General features: G+C 45.4%; 1 protein-coding gene across 3 annotated transcripts in view; it reads left to right on the top strand.

Annotated features, from left to right (window-relative positions):
• The window catches only part of pias2 (protein inhibitor of activated STAT, 2), a 181,245-nt gene that overhangs the window by 131,663 nt on the left and 25,391 nt on the right, over positions 1-24,191 (top strand). For all 3 annotated transcript variants that reach the window (XM_037259490.1, XM_037259493.1, XM_037259491.1), the window contains 2 exons: positions 877-1,037; positions 12,244-12,374. In XM_037259490.1, coding sequence (XP_037115385.1) covers positions 877-1,037; positions 12,244-12,374 — 292 coding nt within the window. The remainder of the gene's footprint in view (positions 1-876; positions 1,038-12,243; positions 12,375-24,191) is intronic.

Genomic DNA, 24,191 nt, shown 5'->3' on the forward strand with positions numbered 1-24,191 from the left:
ACATTTTAGACATTTGTCTAAGGAAATCTGAGGTGTTTCATGAAATGTTTTGTAAAACGAATGTTCATTATATTTCAACATTTTCCTAATGTTCTTGTGCTTCTTTACACACAAAAAAAGGCAAGACATGATATTTTGGTTATTTATAGCAGACTACGGTATAATTTTAACAGTCCAGCCCACTTGACATCTACCGAGGCCGCATGTGGCCCACAATGTGAAATGAGTTTGACACCCCTGATCTAAATAGACCTACAGTTAACAGTTTAATTCATTTAACTAACCCTACAAATGCACACTACACTTCTTTTGTTATATTCAGTAGCTGTAACAGGTAAAATAAATGATGACAACTTTTTGAAGTTTACAAGCTCTGTTATTCTTTGCGGCTCCAGACGATTTTTTTGGGTGGTAGAAGAGGAGGCAAAATGGCTCTTTTGATCATAAAGGTTGCTGACCCCTGTTCTAGACTCACTTGATTGCACTGAGAGACAAGGGGTGACAAATTATGCAAGCCCTACTTTTCAAGCATTTATTAAAAAAAAAAGTTTAAAATGTCTTATAAATTTTGTTCGACTTAACGATTGTGTCCCATCTGGTGTTCACAAAAAAAAAAAACTTTTTTATCGCAGCCTAAAATGTGGCTCAAGGTCAAGGGGGTAAGACTTTTTCAAGGTATTTAAATCCACAGTGTGTACAATTTTTAAAATGAAGTAAGACAGTGGATTCCCTAATGTCCAAACTTCATTTGTATTGGTTTTCTATAATATACTATGTAAAAGTTACAGAAATCAAACAATTGCGAACACATATTTTGTGCTTTTGCGTTATTTTACCTATTTCAATTTGACTAATCTTTAATCATTTTTCCTCCAGTTGGGTAAGATGCGACTTAAGATCCCATGCAGGGCGGTGACCTGCTCTCATCTTCAGTGCTTCGATGCTGCCCTCTACTTACAGATGAATGAAAAGAAACCTACATGGATCTGTCCTGTCTGTGACAAGAAGGCTACATATGGAAGTCTCATCATTGATGGGTTGGTTTACTTTCTTCAGCAAGACCGCAAACCCGCCTCCTTATCAACCAACACGGAATATTAATACAGGGATTGGTGAGAATACAGGGATTGACATGAACACAGATGAACGCACCAATTATAGGTGTATCACATTATTGCTGAGTGACACTGTCACTACCACATGCCACTTTGACAGGTTGAGTTTTATATTAGGACCCTCACTACCCGTAAAAGGTTGTATTCAAGACCTGTCAAGTGCGATTTTAAACGTTGCAGAATTACAGGCTTTACAGTGGTGATAAAACATACAAACCAATTACATTCATGTTAACCTGTCCCACATGAGCTTGTTCACACAATCATGTTTGCATCTCAGGAGGTACCTGCTCAGACCATACAGAGATAAAAAAAAAGCAGAGGAAAGATACTCAACATGAATGAGATAATCAGAAATGGAGGATAAGTTTCTACTGAAATACTAAAAGCGCATAAATAAAACACCATTATGAGACACAACATAACAGTTTAGAGGAAAATTGCCTCTACACACTCAGACATAATACAACACCCCACCAAATTGCCCTTAAAAAGCAGATTTTTTTTCATTCTCAATGAAGCCATGTGACATGTTTTTGTTTCAATTCCTCACCATTTATTTATGTAAGACAGACAATGCAGTCAAACTTAGTTACAAGCTTGTAGCATGAAGCACAGGGGTCACCAACCTTAAAACTGAAAGCTACTTGGTTACTGGTTAATGCACAGGTGTCAAACTCAAGGCCCGGGGGCCAGATACGGCCCGCCACATCATTTTATGTGGCCCGCGAAGACAAATTGTGCATCAAATTCGTGGGTCATTACTAGAATTGCAAATTGTCTTCACTTTTAATAATATTTCTTTTGTTAAATATTTGACCAGTTTTTACTCGTCTGATTTGAAAACGAGTTATTTGTCAGTTTGTTTTGTAGCTTTTACTGTATATAATATGAGGTGCTCATACATTTATTTGGGTTGACAGTCATAATGGCCCTCTGAAAGAAGCCATGACTACAATGCGGCCCGCGAAAAAAATGAGTTTGACACCCCTGGTTTAATGCAAAGGGCTACCAATTTGATAAACACTTCCAAAGTAACAAATTTGCTTAAGTCACCTTTAATAATGTCGTTTTTATCAATGGTATTCATTGATTTGAAGACACTGATCATGTTTCTCACATAAATTAGGAAACAGATATTTGTGTTCATTAATGTGCAACACTTTTTTTTCCTACCCCTTCTTGAGCCATCACCTTACTGTGGTGAAGGAGTTCAGTTGTTCCAATGATCTTAGGAGCTAAATGTTCAGGGGCTTAATGCCGCTGGCAGAGTCACCTATGGCAAACAGGTCCTTGGTGCGGGATAAGAAAAAACACTCTTTATATTATCCCTAATCCATCCATCCATCCATTTTCTGAACCGCTCAGTCCCCACGGGGGTCGCGGGAGTGCTGGAGCCTATCCCAGCCGTCATCGGGCAGTAGGCGGGGGACACCCTGAATTGGTTGCCAGCCAATCGCAGGGCACACAGAGACAAACAACCATTTGCACTCGCACTCACACCTAGGGACAATTTGGAGTCTTCAATCGGCCTACCAAGCATGTTTTTGGGATGTGGGAGGAAACCGGAGTGCCCGGAGAAAACCCACGCGGGCCCGGGGAGAACCTGCAAACTCCACACAGGGAGGGCCGGAGGTGGAATCGAACCCGCACCCTCCTAACTGTGAGGCGGATGTGCTACCCAGTGCGCCACCGAGCCGCCTATTATCCCTAATGATAATTGAAATAAATTAACTTCATTTTTCCTTGCCCAGCCACGGGTCACTGAGGCATCCCTCTGGAGCCAGGCCTGAAGTTGGGGCCCGAAAAGGCAACGTGGGTCTCCCTTCCCATGGACTCGCCACCTGTGGGAAGGGCTGCAGGGGTCAGCTATGGTATTAGCTGAGTGGCAGCCAAATGCGGGTACCTTGGCAGTCTGATCCCCAGCTACAGTAGCTAGCGGTTAACAAATGGAATGTCATCTCTCTGTCAGGGAAGGAGCCCAAGCTGCTGTGAGAGGTATAGAAGTTGCGACTAGACATAGTAGTCAAACTCACCTCCACACACAGCTTGGGCTCTTCTCGAGAAGTTTTTGGACTCTCTTCGGCTCTGGAGTTGCCCACGGTGAGAGTTGCAGATCAAGTGTGGGCAAACTTATTGTGTGTGATTTGGTGCCTGTACATTGGTATTCAAAGTCAACAGATAAGTGGGAAGCCTCCCTCTGTTGTCGAGTAAGGTGACAGGTTAAGGTTAGGTTAAGGATTTTTGTGTCTATGCATCAAACAACAGCTCAGAGTACCCACCCTTTTAGGAGTCCTTGGAGGGTGTGCTCGAGAACGTTTCCCTGGGGACTCCCTTGTTCTGCTGGGGAACTTCAATGCTTACGTGAGTAATGACTAGGAGATTATGATTAGGAGGACTGATTGGTGCTTCTTTCCTTGTGCGTGGCCAGATGGCGCCTCCTGCGCTTGAACTCAGTCACGTCCGCAGTGACACACATTGCTCAGAGGCACGCCCTGCGCTATCAGCGTTTATTTAAACACTATTCTCTCGTCACTTATAAACCCACGAAGTAGTGCTTTTTCGAAAGGTGCAGCGTGATGTGGCAAGGGATCACTGTACACATATCCATCCATTCATTTTCCACTGCATCCTAATCAGATGCCTAAGCCACCTCATCGAGCTCCTCTCCATGCGGAGGAGCAGTGGATGACCAAGGTTCTTACCCTATCTGTAAGGGAGAGCCTGGACACCCTGCGTAGGAAACTCATTTCGGCTGCTTGTATCCCGGATCTTGTTCTTCCGGTCCTAACCCACAGCTCGTAACCATACATGTGGGTAGGAACTTCGATCGACCAGTAAATTGAGAGCTTTGCCATTCGACTCAGCTCCATGACAGACCGGTACAGAGTTTGCATCACAGCAGACACTGAATTGATCCACCTGTCAATCTCCCGCTCCATCCTACCCTCAATCGTAAACACGACCCCAAGCTACTTGAACTCTTCCACTTGGGGAAGAATCTCATCCTTGATCCGGAGAGGGAATTCCACCCTTTACCGTCTGAGGACCATGGTTTGGAGGTGCTGATTTTTCATACCAGCCACTTCACACTCAGCTGTGTACTGCTCCAGTGTGAGCTAGAAATCACAAGATTCAAGATTCAAGAGTTTTTATTCGCCATGTTTGAGCGTGCCAAACAAGGAATTTGACTTCGGTAAATCACACCCTCTGTTCAACATTTAGGTGACTAACAACACTCAGAACATGTGAAAATGGCAAATATTCTCAAACATCCCCTGATCTTAAACTCCCAAAAGGGCAAGGAAAAACTCAAAACTCCAGCTAGGGGAAAAGAGAAACCTTGAGAAGAGACCACAGATGGGAAGGTCCCTTATCCAGGATGACCAGGCTGCAATGGATGGAGAGAGGACACATAGTACAAACAGTGTAGACAAATTCAAGAAAGGTGTGGAGAGCAAGATGTTATTGCACAGTAATGACTCTGAGACTCTAAGAGTGGTGTGAGTTCATCAGAGCAACAGCCTGGGGGAAGAAGCTGTCTCTGTGTCTGCTGGTTTGGGCGTGCCGAGCTCTATAACGCCGTCCGGAGGGGAGTAGTTCAAACCAGGGCTGTGGACTCGGTTCGGACTCGGGGACTCGGACTCGGTCGGACTCGGTCATTTTGCCGGACTCGGACTCGGTGCTGATTTTGACCGAGTCCACCGAGTCCGACAATAAAAAAAAAGAGGCAAGACGCAGCCAGAGAGTGTCAGGTTACAGTCAGCGCGGTAGGAGTTGGAAGAAGCAGTAAAAACTCCACCAAACTCGTCGTAATGACCCGTGATATATGTTATATCCTTACTATTTTCCAGGTTCTTAGATAGCAAGAATAGGTCGGACAACGACGTGAATGATAACTGCTTTATTCCTTACTCACAGTGCGTTCACAGGGCGTACCAGAACAACACAGAATGCCCATCCCACTTCCGGGGGTTTTCTACTACGGAATTTGAGTTAGCCCAAAATACACAACATCTCTTCCCCTCTTACAATGAACGTGCTATATGCATGAACAACATAGTCTTATGCACCTATAACTTGACATCTTCAAGATCTATCAATAACTACCATTAAACAATTATCATATATGGTCCAGACAATTATGACAATAATATTCCCATGAAACCTTAACTTTGGGTGAGGGTGGACTACCTCGAATTATACCGAATTATAGCGAAAAACCGATGTCGTACGGCGTCGTACGGCGTCAACACTATGTTGTTTTCAATAAAAACATGAAGAACTCACGTTTGCGTCAGTCAATTTTAATTTTTATAAAGGATTATTCTCATTTGATGTCTTTAAATTCATCCGCGTTCTGCCATTGAAGCGGGGTGCATTCAAAGACCAGTCGTACAGACGGAAACGTTTTGTGATCAAATCTTTCATAACGAGAATGATTTGAGTGAATTGATTTGAATGAATAATTGAGAAGAAATTTCAGTTCTGAAGGCTCCTTTTGTCCCAAGCAAAGTGACAGATGGTGGGGAGGGGGGATAAAAATTGTAAAATCAATTCACTCAAATCATTCTCGTTATGAAAGATTTGATCACAAAACGTGTGTGGCTTTTTCTTAAATGAACACGTTTGACATTGCTATCGTGTCAGCTTTTAATTATATTGCGCTGTCATGTTAAAGCAAATTAATAAATGCAACAATATTAATACCTTTGAAAATACCTGAGTAATAAAATAAAATGGATGGATGGATGAATGATGATCACAATTAAGTATAAAGTCTCCTTTGTAATATATACTCCTTGTAGCCTATACCCAAAAAGAGGAGTTTCTTTGCATCGAGGTTTATGCAAAGAGCTCACGTAATTATATTGTTGCGTTTTGGTAAAGTGAATGAGTGTTCCGTCTGTACGACTGGTCTTTGAATGCACCCCGCTTCAATGGCAGAACGCGGATGAATTTAAAGACATCAAATGAGAATAATCCTTCATAAAAATTTAAATTGACTGACGCAAACGTGAGTTCTTCATGTTTTTATTGAAAACAACATAGTGCTGACGCCGTACGACATGGGTTTTTCGCTTTCCAAATAAGGGGTCGTCACTAATTATTTGTGTTTAGATAAATGTCTGAGCTATAATGGTGTAATTAATGATTAAAACTTGAAAGTATCTGTTTATTGTATTCGTTTATATGTTTAATAAAGACAAAGCCATCACAAAACTGTTGTAATTATTTAGATTTTGATCAAAATTAGCCTTGAATAAAGACTAAGCAGTCACATGAATTAACAGAAAAAATGGACAGCCGGACTCGGACTCGGGCTCGGACTCATGGTCAAGAGGCCGGACTCGGACTCGGAGCAAAAATCCGACCGAGTCCACAGCCCTAGTTCAAACAGACTGCAACCTGGGTGAGAAGGGTCTGTAGAGATGTTCCTTGCACGTTTCCTGGTCCTGGACAGGTACAAGTCTTGGATAGATGGGAGGTTGATTCCAATTATCTTTTCTGCAGTCCTGATTGTCCGTTGCAGTCTGTGCTTGTCTTGTTTGGAGGCCGATCCAAACCAGACAGTGATGGAGGTGCAGAGGACAGACTGGATGATGGCAGTGTAGAAGGTCTTCAGAAGCTCTCGCGGCAGGTTGAACTTCTTGAGCTGTCTCAGGAAGTACAGCCTCTGCTGGGCCTTCTTCCGGACAGAGTCTATGTGGCCGGTCCATTTCAGGTCCCGAGAGGTTGTGGTTCCCAGGAACTTGAAGGTGTCTGTGGAGAGAATAGTATTACTGCGGATAGTGAGGGGTAAAAGTGGTGAAGGGTCACGCCTGAAGTCCACTGTCATCTCCACGGTCTTGAGCGGGTTCAGCTCCAGGTGGTTTTGGCTGCACCAGTGGACCAGCCGCTCCACCTCCTGTCTGTACGCAGTCTCATCACCGTCCTGGATCAGTCCGATGAGAGTGGTGTCGTCTGCATACTTCAGGAGCTTCACAGGAGAGTCACCTGAGGAGAAATCATTGGTGTAGAGTAGTGGTGTCCAAACTACGGCCCGCGGGCCAACTGCGGTCCAGTTTTTATTGGCCCGCAGCAAATTCTGAAAACATAATTGAATGTGGCCCGCACAACAGCTTGAGCACTTCTCAGTTCCCACAGTAGATGGAGCCCGCCACACAAAGCGCTTGACGTCCGATTAGCCCCTTCCCCCCCCCCCCGGAAGAGAAGCGAACGCGCAGCGTTTGATTTGACGTCACACTAGGCCCCCCCCCCCCGGGAGAGAAGCGAACGCGCTGCGCTTGACGTCCGATTAGCAAGCCCCCCCCCGAAAGATAAGGGAACGCGCAGCGTTGGACGTCCCACTAGAACCCCCCGGAAGAGAAGGGAACGCGCAACGTTGGACGTCCCACTAGCACCCGCCCCCCCCCCCCCGGAAGACAAAGGGAACGCGCAGCGTTGGACGTCCCACTTGCACCCCAGCCCCCCCCGACCCGGGAGAGAAGCGACAACAAATATTGGCCCCCGGGCCCCTTCACGTTACTAAATATGGCCCTCCTTGCAAAAAGTTTGGACACCCCAAGCAGGGGGCCCGTGACATCCTTCAGGTGGTTCAGCACTAACCTCTCGAAGGATTTCATGACCACAGATGTCAGTGCGACAGGTCTATAGTCATTCAAACCTGTGATGGCGGGCTTCTTGGCCACTGGAACGATGGTGGAGCTCTTGAAGCACAAGGGCACCTCACACAGCTCAAGAGAACGGTTGAAGATCCGTGCAAAGGTGGGCGCCAGCTGCTCAGCGCAGATTTTCAAGCAGGAAGGTGACACGCCGTCTGGGCCCGGTGCCTTCCTGGTCTTTTGTCTGCGGAACATCTGGCGCACTTCCTCCTCGCGGATCTGGAGTGCGGGCGCGGCCTCTGCAAGAGAGAGAGTGGGTGACAACGTTGATAGAGGTGTGGACAGAGCAGTTGTGGGGAGAGGTGAGTATGTAGATTGTGCTGCAGGAAGTCCCGTTGTGTGGGAGGACCGATCAAACCTGCAGTAGAACCTGTTTAGCTGGTTAGCAAGCCTTGGGCTCTCCACAGGACGGGGGGTTCGTTTCTTGAAGCCCGTGATGTTCTGCAGACCTTTCCACACTGTTGCGGGATCAGGATTGGCAGAGAGGTGTCTCTTCAGGTTCTCCCCGTAACACCTCCTGGCTTTCCTGACCTCTCGGTTCAGTGTGTTTCTGGTCTGCTTGAACAGGTCGCGGTCGCCGCTCCTGTAGGCCTCCTCCTTGACTTTGTGCAGCCTCCTGAGGTTCAGTGTAAACCAAGGTTTGTCGTTGTTGTACGTGCAGAAGGTCTTAGTCTGCACACACGGATCCTCACAAAAACTGATGTATGACGTGACAGTGTCAGTGAGTTCATGCAGGTCTGAAGTTGCAGCTTCGAAAACTCCCCAATCGGTGCAGTCAAAGCAGGCTTGGAGGTCCTGCCTTGACTCCACTGTCCACTTCCTCACAGTCCTCACCACAGGCTTAGAAGTTTTTAGTTTCTGCCTGTAGGCCGGGATCAGATGAACTAGACAGTGGTCCAAGAGTCCTAAAGCTGCACGAGCCACAGAGTGGTATGCATCCTTAATCACGGTGTAGCAGTGGTCCAGAGTCTGTGCCCCTCTGGTGGGACACGTTACGTGCTGTCTGTATCTGGGGAGTTCGTGTACGAGGTTCGCCCTGTTAAGATCACCCAGAACAATGATTAGTGAATTTGGTAGAAGTTTCTCCATGTCTGTTACCTGGTCAGCCAGCATCTGCGTGGCTTCACTCGCACGTGGTGGAATGTAAACAGCCGCCATGACGATCGAGGAGAACTCCCGTGGTGAATAGAACGGCCGGCAGTATATGAAAAGTGTTTCTAGGAGAGGGCTGCAAAACTCTTTCAACACCGTGACATCAGTACACCAACGTTCATTAACGTTCAGAGACCACCTCCCTTTGATTTTCCGGAGAGCTCCGCGCTGCGATCTGCACGCGTTAGCCGAAAACCCGCTAACTCCACGGCGTGGTGGGGGGTTCGTTCGCTGAGCCACGTTTCAACAAAGCACAGCGCGGCGGATCTGCTGAAGTCCGTGTTCCTTGAAGTGAGGAGCAGCAGTTCGTCCATCTTGTTTGCCAGGGAGCGGACATTCGCCAGATGAATTGACGGTAGGGCAGAACGGAACCCTCTCTGCCTCAGCTTTACGAGGGCTCCTGCTCGTTTTCCGCGCCGCCGTCGTCGCGCTAGCTTGTATAGCACCGCCGCTCCGGCTAGAATCTCCGACAAACAGTCTGAATCAGAGAGAACAGGAGAGAAAATACCAGAAGAAGACTGTCCGATGTTTAACAGCGCTTCTCTGGTAAAAGTGATCCGGGATGGACAGCAGAGGACACAGAAAACACACAAAATAAGACAAAGAAACAGAGAGCGACTCACCGTGGCTGCCATCCGCGGCGCCATCATATGACGTCATATGACGTCAACTTGAAGAAGCTCACAGCACCACATCATCAGACAAAAGCAGAGCTGAGATGCTGAGGTCAACAAACCGGACACCTTCAACGCCTCGGCTGTCCCTAGACACTGTCAATAAAGGTTATGAACAGAATCGACCAACTGTCACCGTAAACGAATTCAACATACTGCAATGCAGACCAAACTCTGGCATCACTTGATATAGGGACGGAACAGCCCTGAAGTGGTTTCGGCATTCCCAACAGAACTCCCCAAGGGACACGGTCGAACAATTTCTCCAAGTCTTCTAAGCACAACTCCCATGCACCCTCCGGGACCCTGCTGAGGCAGGGGTGTCAAACTCCTTTCCTCGGGGGCCGAATCCCTACATGTTTTCCAAGTTTCCCTTGTTAAACACACCTGATTCAAATGACCAGTTCGTCCTCACTTTCAGCAGGAGCCTGATTAATTGAATCAGGTGTGTTTAACGAGGGAAACTTGGAAAACATGTAGGGATTCGGCCCCCGAGGAAAGGATCTTGACACCCCGGTGTAGAGCATAGGTGTCAAACCCAAGGCCCGGGGGCCAGATACGGCCTGCCAAATCAATTTATGTGGCCCGCGAAGACAAATTGTGCATCGACTTCATGTCAATACTGAAATTACAAATCGTTTTCACATTTAAAAAATTGAAAAATTGCTAGAAAATTGTATTAGCATTCATCTTTTTTTAACATATTTAAACCAGTTTTTACTATTCTCTGATTTCAAAACTAGTTATTCATCAGTTTGTTGTGTAGTCTATACTGTATATACAGTCATTCCTTGCGTGTCCTCCTCCTGTACGGTGTATCCCCCTCCTGCCTGAAAGTCTGTGCTGAATAGCTGCCACCCACCTTTGCATGGATCATCAACTGTTCCCTGGAGCTGTGTGACGTGCCCTCGTGCTTCAAAAGCTCCACCATCGTACCAGTGGCCAAGAAGCCCGCCATCACAGGTTTGAAGGATTGTAGACCTGTCACCCTGACATCCGTGGTCATGAAATCCTTTGAGAGGCTAGTGTTGAGTCACCTGAAGGACATCACGGGCCCCCTGCTCAACCCCCTGCAGTTTGCCTACCCGGCAAACAGGTCAATGATGATGCGGTCAACATGGGACTGCACTACATCCAACACCACCGAGACACCCCATGAACGTATGCCAGGATCCTGTTTGTGGACTTCAGCTCGCCGTTCAACACCATCGCTCCCGACATCCGACACCAGAGGTTCGTCCAGCTTGCGGTGCCTGCCTCCACCTGTCAGTGGATCACCAGCTTCCTGTCCGATGTTTAACAGCGCTTCTCTGGTAAAAGTGATCCGGGATGGACAGCAGAGGACACAGAAAACACACAAAATAAGACAAAGAAACAGAGAGCGACTCACCGTGGCTGCCATCCGCGGCGCCATCATATGACGTCAGTGTCACCTAAGTGTCCAAAACAAGCGGCCGCAAATATGATGACATGACGACAAAGTCAATCATCAAATGTGGCCTAGCGCGTAGGCACACGCTTATGCTTCACTCCTGTCGCCTTCATCTGCTGGTACAGACCCGTATACAGAACCTTCAGGTCCAACAGTTCCTTCAGCTTCTTTTTCTTTTGTTGTTATTTGTTTTCCATGTTCAACATGGTGTTCGTTATCAACAATCCATATCAAGGACAGAAGTTCAATCATAGAACATCACTCAGGTTCACAAAGGAGTGGGTCGTTCCTCCCAATCACGTCCCTCCAGGTATCACTGTCATTGCCCATGTGAGCATTGGTGTCTCCCAGCAGAACGACGGAGTCCCAAGGGGGAGCGCTCTCCAGCAGACCCTCCAAGGACTCCAAAAAGGTTGGATACTTGTAGCTGCTGTTTGGTACATCGGCACAAACAAAAGTAAGGACCCGTTCTTAACCCGAAGACGCAGAGAGGCTACCCTCTTGTACACCGGCGCGATCCCCATCGTGCAGGCACCAAGTCGCGAGGCAATAAGTGTTCCACACCTGCTCTGCGCCTCTCACCATGGCCAGCTCTAGAGTGGAAGAGTTTTAATCGCTCTCGAAAGCCCAGCTCACTAACCCTACTCCCTTTGACCCCTCCCACAGATGGTGAGCCCATGGAAAGGGGGACTCACATTTCCTTTTTGGGCTGCATGGGTGCGAGCCCAGCCAACAGGCACCTGCCAGGCCAGGGCAAGGGATACCAAAGTTGAATTTTTTTTTTCATCATAAGGGGTCCTTTGAGACGTGCTTTGTCTTGCCCTTCACTTTGGACCTGTTTGCCATAGGTGACTCTGCCAGGGGCAGAAAGCCAGACAACTTAGTTCCCAGGATCATTGGGAGACACAAAACCCCTCTACCACAATAAGGTGATGGCTCACGAAGGAGCTAAGCAATTGTTTAACTTAAAATTGTCCAAATCCTCAAAGTTCTGCCTCTCAACAGTCATATTTCTAAAGTCCTTCATGAAAACAGACTGCTTATCTTTTGTGCACAATCTAAGTAAATAGACTTGTAAATATCTGCTTTTACTTTAGAAACAATTACCAAACAAGTCACTCAATAAGTTTAGAAAATGTGCTTTAATTAACTTTCAAACTTAATTCATAATAGACTTTTAAAATGTATGTATTCTCTTTGTGTAGTTTATTCTTGGAGATCCTGAATAACTGTTCTGACGTGGATGAAATCAAGTTCCAGGAGGATGGTACCTGGTGTCCAATGAGACCAATGAAAGAGTCTGCTAAGCTCTTATCTCTGATTACAAAAACTGAGTGTGAGTACAGTTCTTGATCTCTAAGGAAAACTAAAATTAACTTGCTTATATTGAATTTATTTCTCATTGTATTCTTTATTTGAGTTTCATTATTGTTCAAAAAGGAAAAATACAATATTTTTCAATCACAGGGATGGGTAAATGATGAAGGGGGTCATAATTCGTCATCAGTGCTATGAGGGGTGAGGGGTACGGAAATATGTAAATAATACATCATCACCATAAGTATGAGAAAAAAAACATCATTTTGAACATGGCAAAAATACTATCACTAAGCCCCACCACCTCAAATGTCTAAAGTCAAGTAAAAAACTTTGAAATGCAGTGTAAAAATTGGACCGGGGATTAAAAAACAATACAGAACTATAAAAAAAATTGCTCAACATTTGAGGGCTTTTGATCGGGACATGTCGCCGATCTTTGTCAACTGTGGGCCTTGTGAAGCTTTTGGAAATTCCTTTTTTTTAATGAACTTGACTATCAACTATTTTGATTTGATTGAGCACTCCAAAAATCTAACTTAAAATCAAATATCATATAGTGCTTAGTACAGGGATGTCCAAACGTTTTGCAAAGCGGGACAGATTTGGTTAGATGAAATTGTATAGGGGCCGACCATTCGCACCGACATTCCTCGAACCATTAGTAAATTAACTTGTAAATATGTAACTATATCCTTTGCTGTCTGCAGATAGGTTGATATTCCTCGAACCATTACCATTGTAAATGAACTTGTAAATATGTAACTATAGCCTTTGCTGTCTGCAGATAGGTTGATAATGCAAAGGAGAATCTGTTGTCAATTGCACTAAGAGAAAAGTTAAAGATTAAAATAATAATAAATTAAATACAAATAAATAATTTTATGAAAATTGAATGATTTTTTATTAGAAGTATTAAGTTTGTTTTATTATTGTTATTGTTGTATTAATAAGGAGGGTGATATTGGTGATTGTGATTGCAATAAACAGGCCAGGTTGCATCATGTCAGATTTTTAATCTGAATTAAATCATTCTCCATTTTATCTTTTATATTTCAACTTCATACGCAACAAAATACTTCATGATCACAAAATAATAATCCATAATCTTTTTGTTGTTTCCGATCACTGTGAGTGGGCGGCGGGGACGTGTCGTAGTGTGTAGTGTTAGTACGAAGTAGACAGCGCTCACCAGTAGTCTTTTTTTTTTTTTTTTTCTTTTTTGCCTTTCCCTGTGCATCGTCACTTGCAGCGTCTCTGATTTTAGCGTCACCTTAGTCCTTAGTGTGTGGACATTTGAATGAAGAAGTGTCTGTGTCACTGATTGTCTTGCAAACGGACACTTGTGTGCGCGTGAACTGGGAAGGTACGGAGGAGACGCGCTCGCAAACGATCATGAGCGCTGGCTCGTGAGCGCTGGCTCGTGAGCGCTGGCTCGTGAGCGCTGGCTCGTGAGCGCTGGCTCGTGAGCGCTGGCTCGTGAGCGCTGGCTCGTGAGCGCTGGCTCGTGAGCGCCGTTAGGACGAGTTTCATTTCTGTGGCTCGGTCTGGGGCGCGCAGGTCCCCACGACAGTGCCAGCGGGCCACTTATTATTGATTTTACAGGGATGAGAATCTTCCGCGGATCCTCGGATTTCCGTGTTTCTTTCCGTCGGGAGTATCATTTCCGTGAATCGTGTAGATCCGTTGAGAAAATTGTTTTTATATGGGGGGGTGGGGGGCAGCAGTATTGCGACAACAGCCGCCTTTTTTTCGGCAGCATTTTGGCGATACTTATTTGTATTTGCCTACTCATTTGCCTAATTTGCAAAAGTTTTAGCCAGCATGGCGAAGGTTTTAGAGAAAAAAGACGAGGATCGTGCCAGGGAAATAGACAAGTCGAACGGGATCAGGAACTGCTTCAGATGGGCATGGCTCGAGAGCTGTGTCATCTTGAAACACAAAGACGCTCTTAAAGCAATGCGACAGTGAGCGCCCGCCACGCTGCGCTTGCGCGATCGGACTAAATTAAGCTCCCTGCGCACTTGAATTTTGGAAAGTACATCAAGATTTTAAAAATATTTTCTAAATTTCAGCGACGGCTCAGTCACAAGATCAGCGACGCGCTACGGTTGCGCGTTTGGCGGTGAGCTGCAGTTGTGCTGTCGGCGACGCGCTACGGTTGCGCATTCGGCGGTGCGCTGCAGTTGCGCGATCGGACCAAAATGCGCAAATGAAAAAATGCTTAAAAACGTCTTGGAACAGATTAACATTTTTTCCATTATTTGTCATGGGTAAAATAGATTCAGAATTCGACCGATTCGCTTCTCGAACCGCCTTCTGGGACAGATTGTGGTCGAAAACCGAGCCTTGACTGTATTATATTCACCTTGGTGGCCCACCAAGCACGAATATTTTTTTAACAAAACTTGAAATTGAGTGATGAAATTAATGGTTTTGCGGTTGCTATACTGCCAAAATCCAGGAGTTTCCAGGGAGCTTTGCCCCCATGCGGCCCCCAGACCCCGGCTTCTTTTCATTGTTTTTTTTCATTTGCCGTTCTCATCCCTGATTTTATGACACAATGCTTCGGGCCAGTTTAAAGGCCGCATTTGGCCGCATTTGGCCCGCGGGCCGGACCTTGGACATCCCTGGCTTAGTAGCAGTCTATTATCTTGGTCATGCTACCAGTATCACAATCAAGGCTAATGTCAGCTTGTTTTGGAATTCCTTACTTTAAGGGCTATACAAATCAACTTGACTATCAACTCTTGATTTGATTGAGCGATTGTGCGCTCCAAAAATCAAACTTAAAATCAAATATATAGTGATAGCGTTGATAGATTATTTTCAAGTCAAGTCAAGTTTGATCGTATGATTATGTTGGAATGCAATCAAAGTTGTTCTGTTTCCCTCAATGTCGTAAAACACCCCTTGCTCTGATTTTACCAGAGGCCAGGGGTTCACCAAACCTGTCCACTCACACCCCCACCCTGTTTTCTCTCAATAAATACTGTCTTGCAAGAATCCAAAGTCAGACTTCTTTCGAACATCGCTGTGTCGTCACACAGTGACGCTTTCTCCACTTGCAAGTGCTCAAAGGGCATACTGTCTTCCGTGTGGTTCTTGCAAATACGTTAGAGTGAGCACCACTCTATCATTTTGGTGCCATGACCCGGATCTGAACATACCCACTGCTGATGGACGGGGGAGGATGTGCTGCACACTGTCAACAGGCCATTAGGAGGACCTGGTAAAGAAAGACCTGGGAAGAAAATTCTTCGCTGGGCCAGCATCTTAGGTCTGCCTTCGTCTGACAACAGTGGATTGACGGGATCTGGAAGTGCAACGAACCAGGGGACAAGTAAGTAAAAGCCCTAAAGTTGTGTGGTTGTGCTGATGTGAAATGCGTAAAAAAGTCAAAAAGTCAAAGTCAAAGTCTGCTTTATTGTCAATTTCTTCACATGCCAAGACACACAAAGAGATCGAAATAACGTTCCCACTATCCCACGGTGACAAGACATAGTACACAATATACATACAAGTAAACAACACAAAAAAATAAAAATGAAAAAAAATAAAAAAATAAAAACAAGAAGGCACAAACAATGAATAAATAAGAGAGGTGAATAAATAATAAATAAACAACACAATAAATAAGAGGAGCAAAGATGGAGCAAGTGTGCATACAGCAGACAGTCAGAATATAGCGCAAAAGTACAGGACGCTACGCAGAAGGGGGGAGAGAGTTCAGGATCCTAACAGCCTAGAGAATGAAGCTGTTGGCGAGTCTGGTGGTGCGGGAGCGCAGGCTCCTGTACCTCTTCCGAGAGGGCAGAAGATCGAACAAAGAGTGAGCGGGGTGACTCACATCACTCACAATTGTGAAAAGTGCACGAGATATAGCTTGGGTTCAAGTCCCAGTGGAAGGAACAGGCTAAGAAAAGCAGAGCTTCTTTTTCGTTCATCGAAGAAGTGCGTAGATTCTTCTTTGTTTGTTTTTCCAAGCTATGGGATCTGGCTTGGGTTAGAGTCCCAGTGGAAGGAACGTGCTAAGAAACACAGAGCTTCTTTTTTGTTAATAAAAGAAGAGCGTAGATTTTTCTTTGTCCGTTTTTCCGAGCCAATGAACAGCTTGGGTTCGAGTCCCAGTGGAAGGAACGGGCTAGAAAAAACAGAGCTTCTTTTTCTTAATTGAAGAAGGGTGTGGATCCTTTTTTGTCCGTTTTTCCAAGCTGTTTGCCTGAAAGTTGCGTGGTTGAGTGTGACTGGAAGGATAAATTGACTAAAAAGCAGTTCTAGCATTAATCCACGGTAATAACACAGGCTAGTAATTTGTTGAAACATCATTTTAAACCTGCATTGAGGATCCTCAAAGAAAAAAAGAAAAAAGAAAAAATTACTAAAATTAAGATGGGAAATGGAAGCGGAAAATCCCTGAATAAAGGAGCTCTTGAAGGAGATGAAAAGTACATGGCGAGTAGATTTCTTAATTGTATGCGATACGTTCCGAAGTGGAAGAAAAAGTATGGAGTAGAAGGAAAGTTGAAGGTTGAAATGTGGAACATACTGGTAAAAGTTTTGGAGAAGTGTGTGGCTAGGAAGACAAAGGGACTGAGAAAGGAAAAAAAAGAGGAAATTGAAATGTGCTAGAGTGTGGTTGAAAGCTTCACAAGAGAGGAGAGAACAAATTCAAAAGACAAAATATAGAAAGATGAAAAGTGATGAGGCCCCCATTCAATTAAGATTTGAAAAAGAATTCAGGGTGCACAGTGGCATCCCATTCAATGATGCAGCTGAGAGTACATATCAGCAACAGCTTAATAATGAGCTCCTCACTAGTTTCCGCCTTGAAATAGGCAACTGGGTGAGGAAACACTTGGTGGAAGTGGACACTGCTAGTGTTACAACAACCATGCAGTGGGCTAGACACGCTGACAAAGTGATCAAGAAAGGCAAAAGTTCTGATGTATTTTATCTAGATGATGATGACCTAGATGAAAATACAACAGTCTTCTTCCAAGGTTCCCAACGGGGCAGAGGAAGAGGTAGAGGCCAACAAGGTCGCAGGCCACCATTCAATTCAAAATCCCCATCAAATTTGGACTGTTGGAACTGTGGGAAACGGGGACACTTTGCAAGATTGTGTCTTCATGTAAAACAAGACCAATCAAAGGGTGGAGGAAGAGGCAGAGGAAAAGTAAAATTTTTAGCATGACTAGCTTCCTCCCCTTTGACCTCTCATGCTCCTACAGAGAAAGAAATAGTAGATTTCCATACAGCATGAGACATTCTGAGCGCATTAAAAGAAAAAACATATGTTACTTTTGGTTTAGATTCATTGTCAGATTATAGAATGACAAATGACCAGGGATCAAATTATGTGTGCTCACTAAAGTTAAAATTTGCAAATCAAGTGGTAAAGAAATGCAAATTGCTTCTAAAAGATAAATAGAGAATTGGAATGTGCTGTCTTCGCGTGTGTGGGCGGGAACCGGCTTCATGATCGATTGCAGGAAATAGCCAGCCTGTGACGAATCATTGATGCCGGGCCCCCCTCCCTCCGTGCGCGAGAGCTGTGCATGTGTGTGCCTATGTGTTAAAGTGATGAAATTGGCTAAAATTGTGTGCAAAGAAATTTGCTAGACTGTGGTAGTTTCGATTTGCACCGCAAAACAGAAACAATTTTGAAAAATAAAAAAGAGGAAAAGAAATAAATCGGTTTGTGGGCAGAAACTGGTCCACAGTAGTGCACATTAGTGTCTAGCCCTCATGAGAAATTTGAAGAAGAAAAAAAAAAGATGTTTTCAGGAATTGGATGAAACAAAATTGTGAATTTGAGACATTGCAATGCTATATTTATGAGAAATAATGGACAAAAATTAGGATAAGGAACGCGAGTTGAATGTTGTGTGGAGAGCTTGGATAAATTGAGACCAATGTGATGGAAAGACCCCTTTTTGGAGACTGTGTGTGAGATGCGAATGAGCAAAGATGAATGATTGACTAGATGAAAGAAAAATACAGATTGAATGGTCGAAGTCGGGCGGCTCGGTGGCGCACTGGGTAGCACGTCCGCCTCACAGTTAGGAGGGTGCGGGTTCGATTCCACCTCCGGCCCTCCCTGTGTGGAGTTTGCATGTTCTCCCCGGGCCTGCGTGGGTTTTCTCCGGGCACTCCGGTTTCCTCCCACATCCCAAAAACATGCTTGGTAGGCCGATTGACGACTCCAAATTGTCCCTAGGTATGAGTGCGAGTGCAAATGGTTGTTTGTCTCTGTGTGCCCTGCAATTGGCTGGCAACCGGTTCAGGGTGTCCCCCGCCTACTGCCCGATGACGGCTGGGATAGGCTCCAGCACTCCCGCGACCCCCGTGGGGACTAAGCGGTTCAGAAAATGGATGGATGGATGGATGGTCGAAGTCGTTGGAGACTACTATGGAAAATTAGTAGAACTTCGAAGAAAGGGTGATTTTGAACAAGTTTCATTCACAGATAAATAAATGAGTTTTTGGATTGATAAATAACTAGAGGAAAAATAGAAAAAAAACCTGGAGAACCAGTAACACATGCAGATGTGTGAACTGCGAAACAGTAGTGTTTTAGAAAGAAAGTCAAATTAAATGATGATAGAATCATATGTAGTAAAGAACACATCCTCCCAAAAAGTTTGTCAAGGTGTGAGGCATGGGCGTCACAACGCCTCAGAAGGAGGGAGAGTGTAGTGGAAGATAGTAATAATACAACACTTTACAACATATGGATTCTGAATTACATTTGGCGTCATATCATTAAGTTAAAATTTCCTCAAACTTTTCAAACTTTTGCTGTAAGCAATCGGATGCTGATTGAAAAGTGACTAAAGAAGCTATGAGGAAGTGGTGTATCTATTGGAAGGGCACGCGCTTATGCACTTCTCTGACTAATCAACATTTGTTTGACTGATAAGGAGGTGGGCAAAGGGTCTGCTACAGGACTTACGGTCCATTCCCCCCGTCCAAATCCAACCAAGATCAGAGAATCTCCTTTAAAACAGGAGACAATAAATGGGATAGCCCCTGTCATAAATGGTCTTTGGTCAGGAGGAATCATTAGGAAGTTCTCAGACTCTCCTTGTAAACACTCCTATTTGCCCAGTTCAAAAGGGCAATGAAACTGATTGGTGAATGATACAAGAGTTGCAAAAAGCAGATGAAGAACAGTCCTTGGCAGATAGCATGATCAGAGCACTCAAACTGAAAGATGTGTCAAATGCAAATTTACTGCCGCCTGATCTTTCTTCCCCGCAGGTCAACAACCCCATCATGCCAGGAGACTGGGTCGACATAAAGGTCGTCAAAAGAAAAAACTGGGCCAGCCATGGTGCGAGGGACTATTCCAAGTCTTGCTGACTACCCCCACCGCAGTAAAGATTGCTGAAAGGCCCAGCTGGATTCACCTCAGCCACTGCAAGTTGCAGAGAGTGCTGGACCCCTAATTTCGGAGTGGTGGGGAAGTCTGACTACAAAGGGGCTCCATCATTTAGGATGGGGCATCTCAATGTTGGTGAAGAATTCAACGATCCCCACTCTAATAGCAGTGGGGCTCCACATGCCAGGTGGATCCTCTGCTGCGTTGTGGTTGGAGCATGCTATGGTCATCTGAATAGACCGATTGACAATGTCAACCGAGGAAAAAGATGGTCACATGATGAGAACTTTGAGGACTGGTCGTGGGACCCCAGAAACCCATACGAAACCAACGCTTGGTACCAGTATGTAAAGTTCACTGTGAGATCCCACACACAGGAGGGATGCTATGTGTGTTCCAAACTCGCCCCTTCCTCCACGCAAGTTCACCTGGAGGCCAGGGCAATGACTGTCACTGAAGCGAAATGCATGGCCTCTATGGGAGGAGTTGGATATCAACACCGTGCAGTCAGTGATGCCAACCCTTTCCGCCCTGGACTTGCAGAAGGTACCTGTGATCAGCTTTTCTGGGCAAATCTCAATGTGACTGTTAAAGGACGAACATTGCCGCAAGTGGCCACCTGGAATGAACTACCGTTTTTTTCCATGTATAATGCGCCCCCATGTATAATACGCACCCTAAAAATGGCATGTTGATGCTGGAAAAAAGCCTATACCCATGTATAATACGCACCCAAATTTTGACTCCTACTTAAGTCCGTAAACGTAAAATTATTTCAGAAAAAAGATCATCTTTGGGAACAACCGGATGTTATTCTGCCGGTCAGTATCACTGCGAATGTGCTAGCAAACTCAATAGCGAAGAAATGTTTCGGATTTGTGTAGGGTACATTGTGACAGCAAACGAGCAGGTGATCGAGCAAGCGTCTGATACGAGAGCATTGTGTTCGTATGGAGCGTGTTTGAAGTGAACAGCAGAGAAGAAAGCGCATCTGTAATGGCGGCCTCCGTATGATATCCGGATTAAAAAATAAAAAAATAAAAAAATTGTACCCATGTATAATGCCCACCCCAGATTTTAGGACAATAAATTACCGTTTTTTTCCGTGTATAATGCGCAAAATTTAACTAATTTATTGTCCTAAAATCTGGGGTGCGCATTATACATGGGTACAAATTTTTTTTAATTTTTTTTTTTTAATTTTTTTTTTTTTTTTTTTTTTTTTTTAAGAAAATCATGGTACAACAAAACCAACAACAGGACTGACCGACAATAGTGTGTTTGTACTGTGCTCTGGTCATTTCGTCAAAGAAGGGATAATAGTCCTCTTCTCTTCTTGACTGACAATGAATGTGATAGTTTAATACAATCAGCAAATAACAAAATGCGTATTACAGGTAATATTTTATTTCACAACACTTTGCCATGTTCCTTTTCGTCTCTGCTGTTCACTTCAAACACGCTCCATACGAACGCAATGCTCTCGTATCAGACGCTTGCTCGATCACCTGCTCGTTTGCTGTCACAATGTACCCTACACAAATCCGAAACATTTGTTGCGGCTCCGAGTCACGACGAGGGGCAAGTTTTGGTTTCCAAGGGTGTTTTTATTCCTCTTCAACGTCTCTCCCATACAGAGCCGCCTTTTTCACATGTCCGCACGTCACTTTCCTCTCTTTTCATCTGATTGCGGTGGTGCCTTTACGGGCAGTCGGAGAAATCAACGCCAACAAAAAAAAATACATCCAGCCTAGTTAAGACCATACCAAAGACTATAAAAATGGGACCCATTGCCTCCCTGCGTGTGTGACGATCATTGGGACTTAAAAAAAAAAAAAAAAAAAAAAAAAAAAAAAAAATTGGGTGCGTATTATACATGGGTACAGGCTTTTTTCCAGCATCCACATGCCATTTTTAGGGTGCGTATTATACATGGGGGCGCATTATACACGGAAAAAAACGGTAGTTACATTTTGCGCATTATACATGGAAAAAAACGGTACACGTGTTACATCCAAGGAAAGGAAACCCACAAATGCATTGACGACGACTACTCTCCAGGAGGAAACTGGATGGGAGCTTTGGACATCACCGCTGAGTCCAGGATCGGAGAGCCATTTCAAGTGGTGAGGGCTCTCTGAACAACATGGCTGCACCATCAAACGGACCCTACTACATACAGAATGGCTGGTGGCTTTGTGGTCACAAGGGTTGTCCGATGCTGCCTGCCAACTGAACAGGAGTGTGTGCACCAGTGTGGGTAACAGACCACACCTGAAGATACAGCATCATCAGATGACAACGGCACACAACTCTTCTAGACGTCGACGCAGGGCTGTTACGACCTTTGAACCACATGATCCCGTCTGGGGTAGGAATGTCCCTGACAGCCATAAAGTATGGTCCATCGGTGACCGTCGTTGATGCACTTTTTCCTTGGATCGGAGTTGGAAAACAATCACTCTTCATAGAGACACTGCACTATTTCAAGATTCAAGAGTTTTTATTCGCCATGTTTGAGCGTGGCAAACAAGGAATTTGACTTCGGTAAATCACAGCCTCTGTTCAATATTTAGGTGACTAACAACACTCAGGACATGTGAAAAATGGCAAATATTCTCAAACATCCCCTGATCTTAAACTCCCAAGAGGGCAAGGAAAAACTCAAAACTCCAGCTAGGGGAAATGAGAAACCTTGAGAAGAGACCACAGATGGGAGGGTCCCTCTTCCAGGATGACCAGGCTGCAATGGATGCAGAGAGGACACATAGTACAAACAGTATAGACAATTCAAAAAAGGTGTGGAGAGCAGGAGGTTATTGCACAGTAATGACTCTGAGACTCTAAGAGTGGTGTGAGTTCATCAGAGCAACAGCCTGGGGGAAGAAGCTGTCTGTGTCTGCTGGTTTTGGCGTACAGAGCTCTATAACGCCGTCCAGAGGGGAGTAGTTCAAACAGACTGCAACCTGGGTGAGAAGGGTCTGTAGAGATGTTCCTTGCACGTTTCTTGGTTCTGGACAGGTACAAGTCTTGGATAGATGGGAGGTTGATTCCAATTATCTTTTCTGCAGTCCTGATTGTCCGTTGCAGTCTGTGCTTGTCTTGTTTGGAGGCCGATCCAGACCAGACAGTGATGGAGGTGCAGAGGACAGACTGGATGATGGCAGTGTAGAAGGTCTTCAGCAGCTCTCGCGGCAGGTTGAACTTCTTGAGCTGTCTCAGGAAGTACAGCCTCTGCTGGGCCTTCTTCCGGACAGAGTCTATGTGGCCGGTCCATTTCAGGTCCCGAGAGATTGTGGTTCCCAGGAACTTGAAGGTGTCTGTGGAGAGAATAGTATTACTGCGGATAGTGAGGGGTAAAAGTGGTGAAGGGTCTTGCCTGAAGTCCACTGTCATCTCCACGGTCTTGAGCGGATTCAGCTCCAGGTGGTTTTGGCTGTACCAGTGGACCAGCCGCTCCACCTCCTCAGCACTAACCTCTTGAAAGATTTCATGACCACAGATGTCAGTGCGACGGGTCTATAGTCATTCAAACCTGTGATGGCGGGCTTCTTGGCCACTGGAACGATGGTGGAGCTTTTGAAGCACGAGTGCACCTCACACAGCTCCAGGGAACGGTTGAAGATCCGTGCAAAGGTGGGTGCCAGCTGCTCAGCACAGACTTTCAAGCAGGAAGGTGACACGTCGTCTGGGCCCGGTGCCTTTCTGATCTTTTGTCTCCGGAACATCTGGCGCACTTTCTCCTCGCGGATCTGGAGTGCGGGCGCGGCCTCTGCAAGAGAGAGAGTGGGTGACAACGTTGATAGAGGTGTGGACAGAGCAGTTGTGGGGGGAGGTGAGTATGTAGATTGTGCTGCAGGAGGTCCCGTTGTGTGGGAGGACCGATCAAACCTGCAGTAGAACCTGTTTAGCTGGTTAGCAAGCCTTGGACTCTCCACAGGACGGGGGGTTTGTTTCTTGAAGCCCGTGATGCTCTGCAGACCTTTCCACACTGTTGAGGGATCAGGATTGGCAGAGAGGTGTCTCTCCAGGCTCTCCCCGTAACACCTCCTGGCTTTCCTGACCTCTCGGTTCAGTGTGTTTCTGGTCTTCTTGAACAGGTCGCGGTCGCCGCTCCTGTAGGCCTCCTCTTTGACTTTGCGCAGCCTCCTGAGGTTCGGTGTAAACCAAGGTTTGTCGTTGTTGTACGTGCAGAAGGTCTTAGTCTGCACACACAGATCCTCACAAAAACTGATGTATGATGTGACAGTGTCAGTGAGTTCATGCAGGTCTGAAGTTGCGGCTTCAAAAACGTCAATCTTTTGTGACTTTCTCGCTGATGGACAAAACAGAGAGATCCAGGCTATTAGACTAATGGTCTTGCAAAACAGGATGGTTCTGGACTTGATGACTGCAGCGCAAGGTGGGGTGTGCCATGTTATTGGAATTTCCTGTTGCACATTCATTCCA

The sequence above is a fragment of the Syngnathus acus genome, chromosome 9, assembly GCF_901709675.1.
Source record: "Syngnathus acus chromosome 9, fSynAcu1.2, whole genome shotgun sequence".
In the NCBI taxonomy this organism is placed as follows: domain Eukaryota; kingdom Metazoa; phylum Chordata; class Actinopteri; order Syngnathiformes; family Syngnathidae; genus Syngnathus; species Syngnathus acus.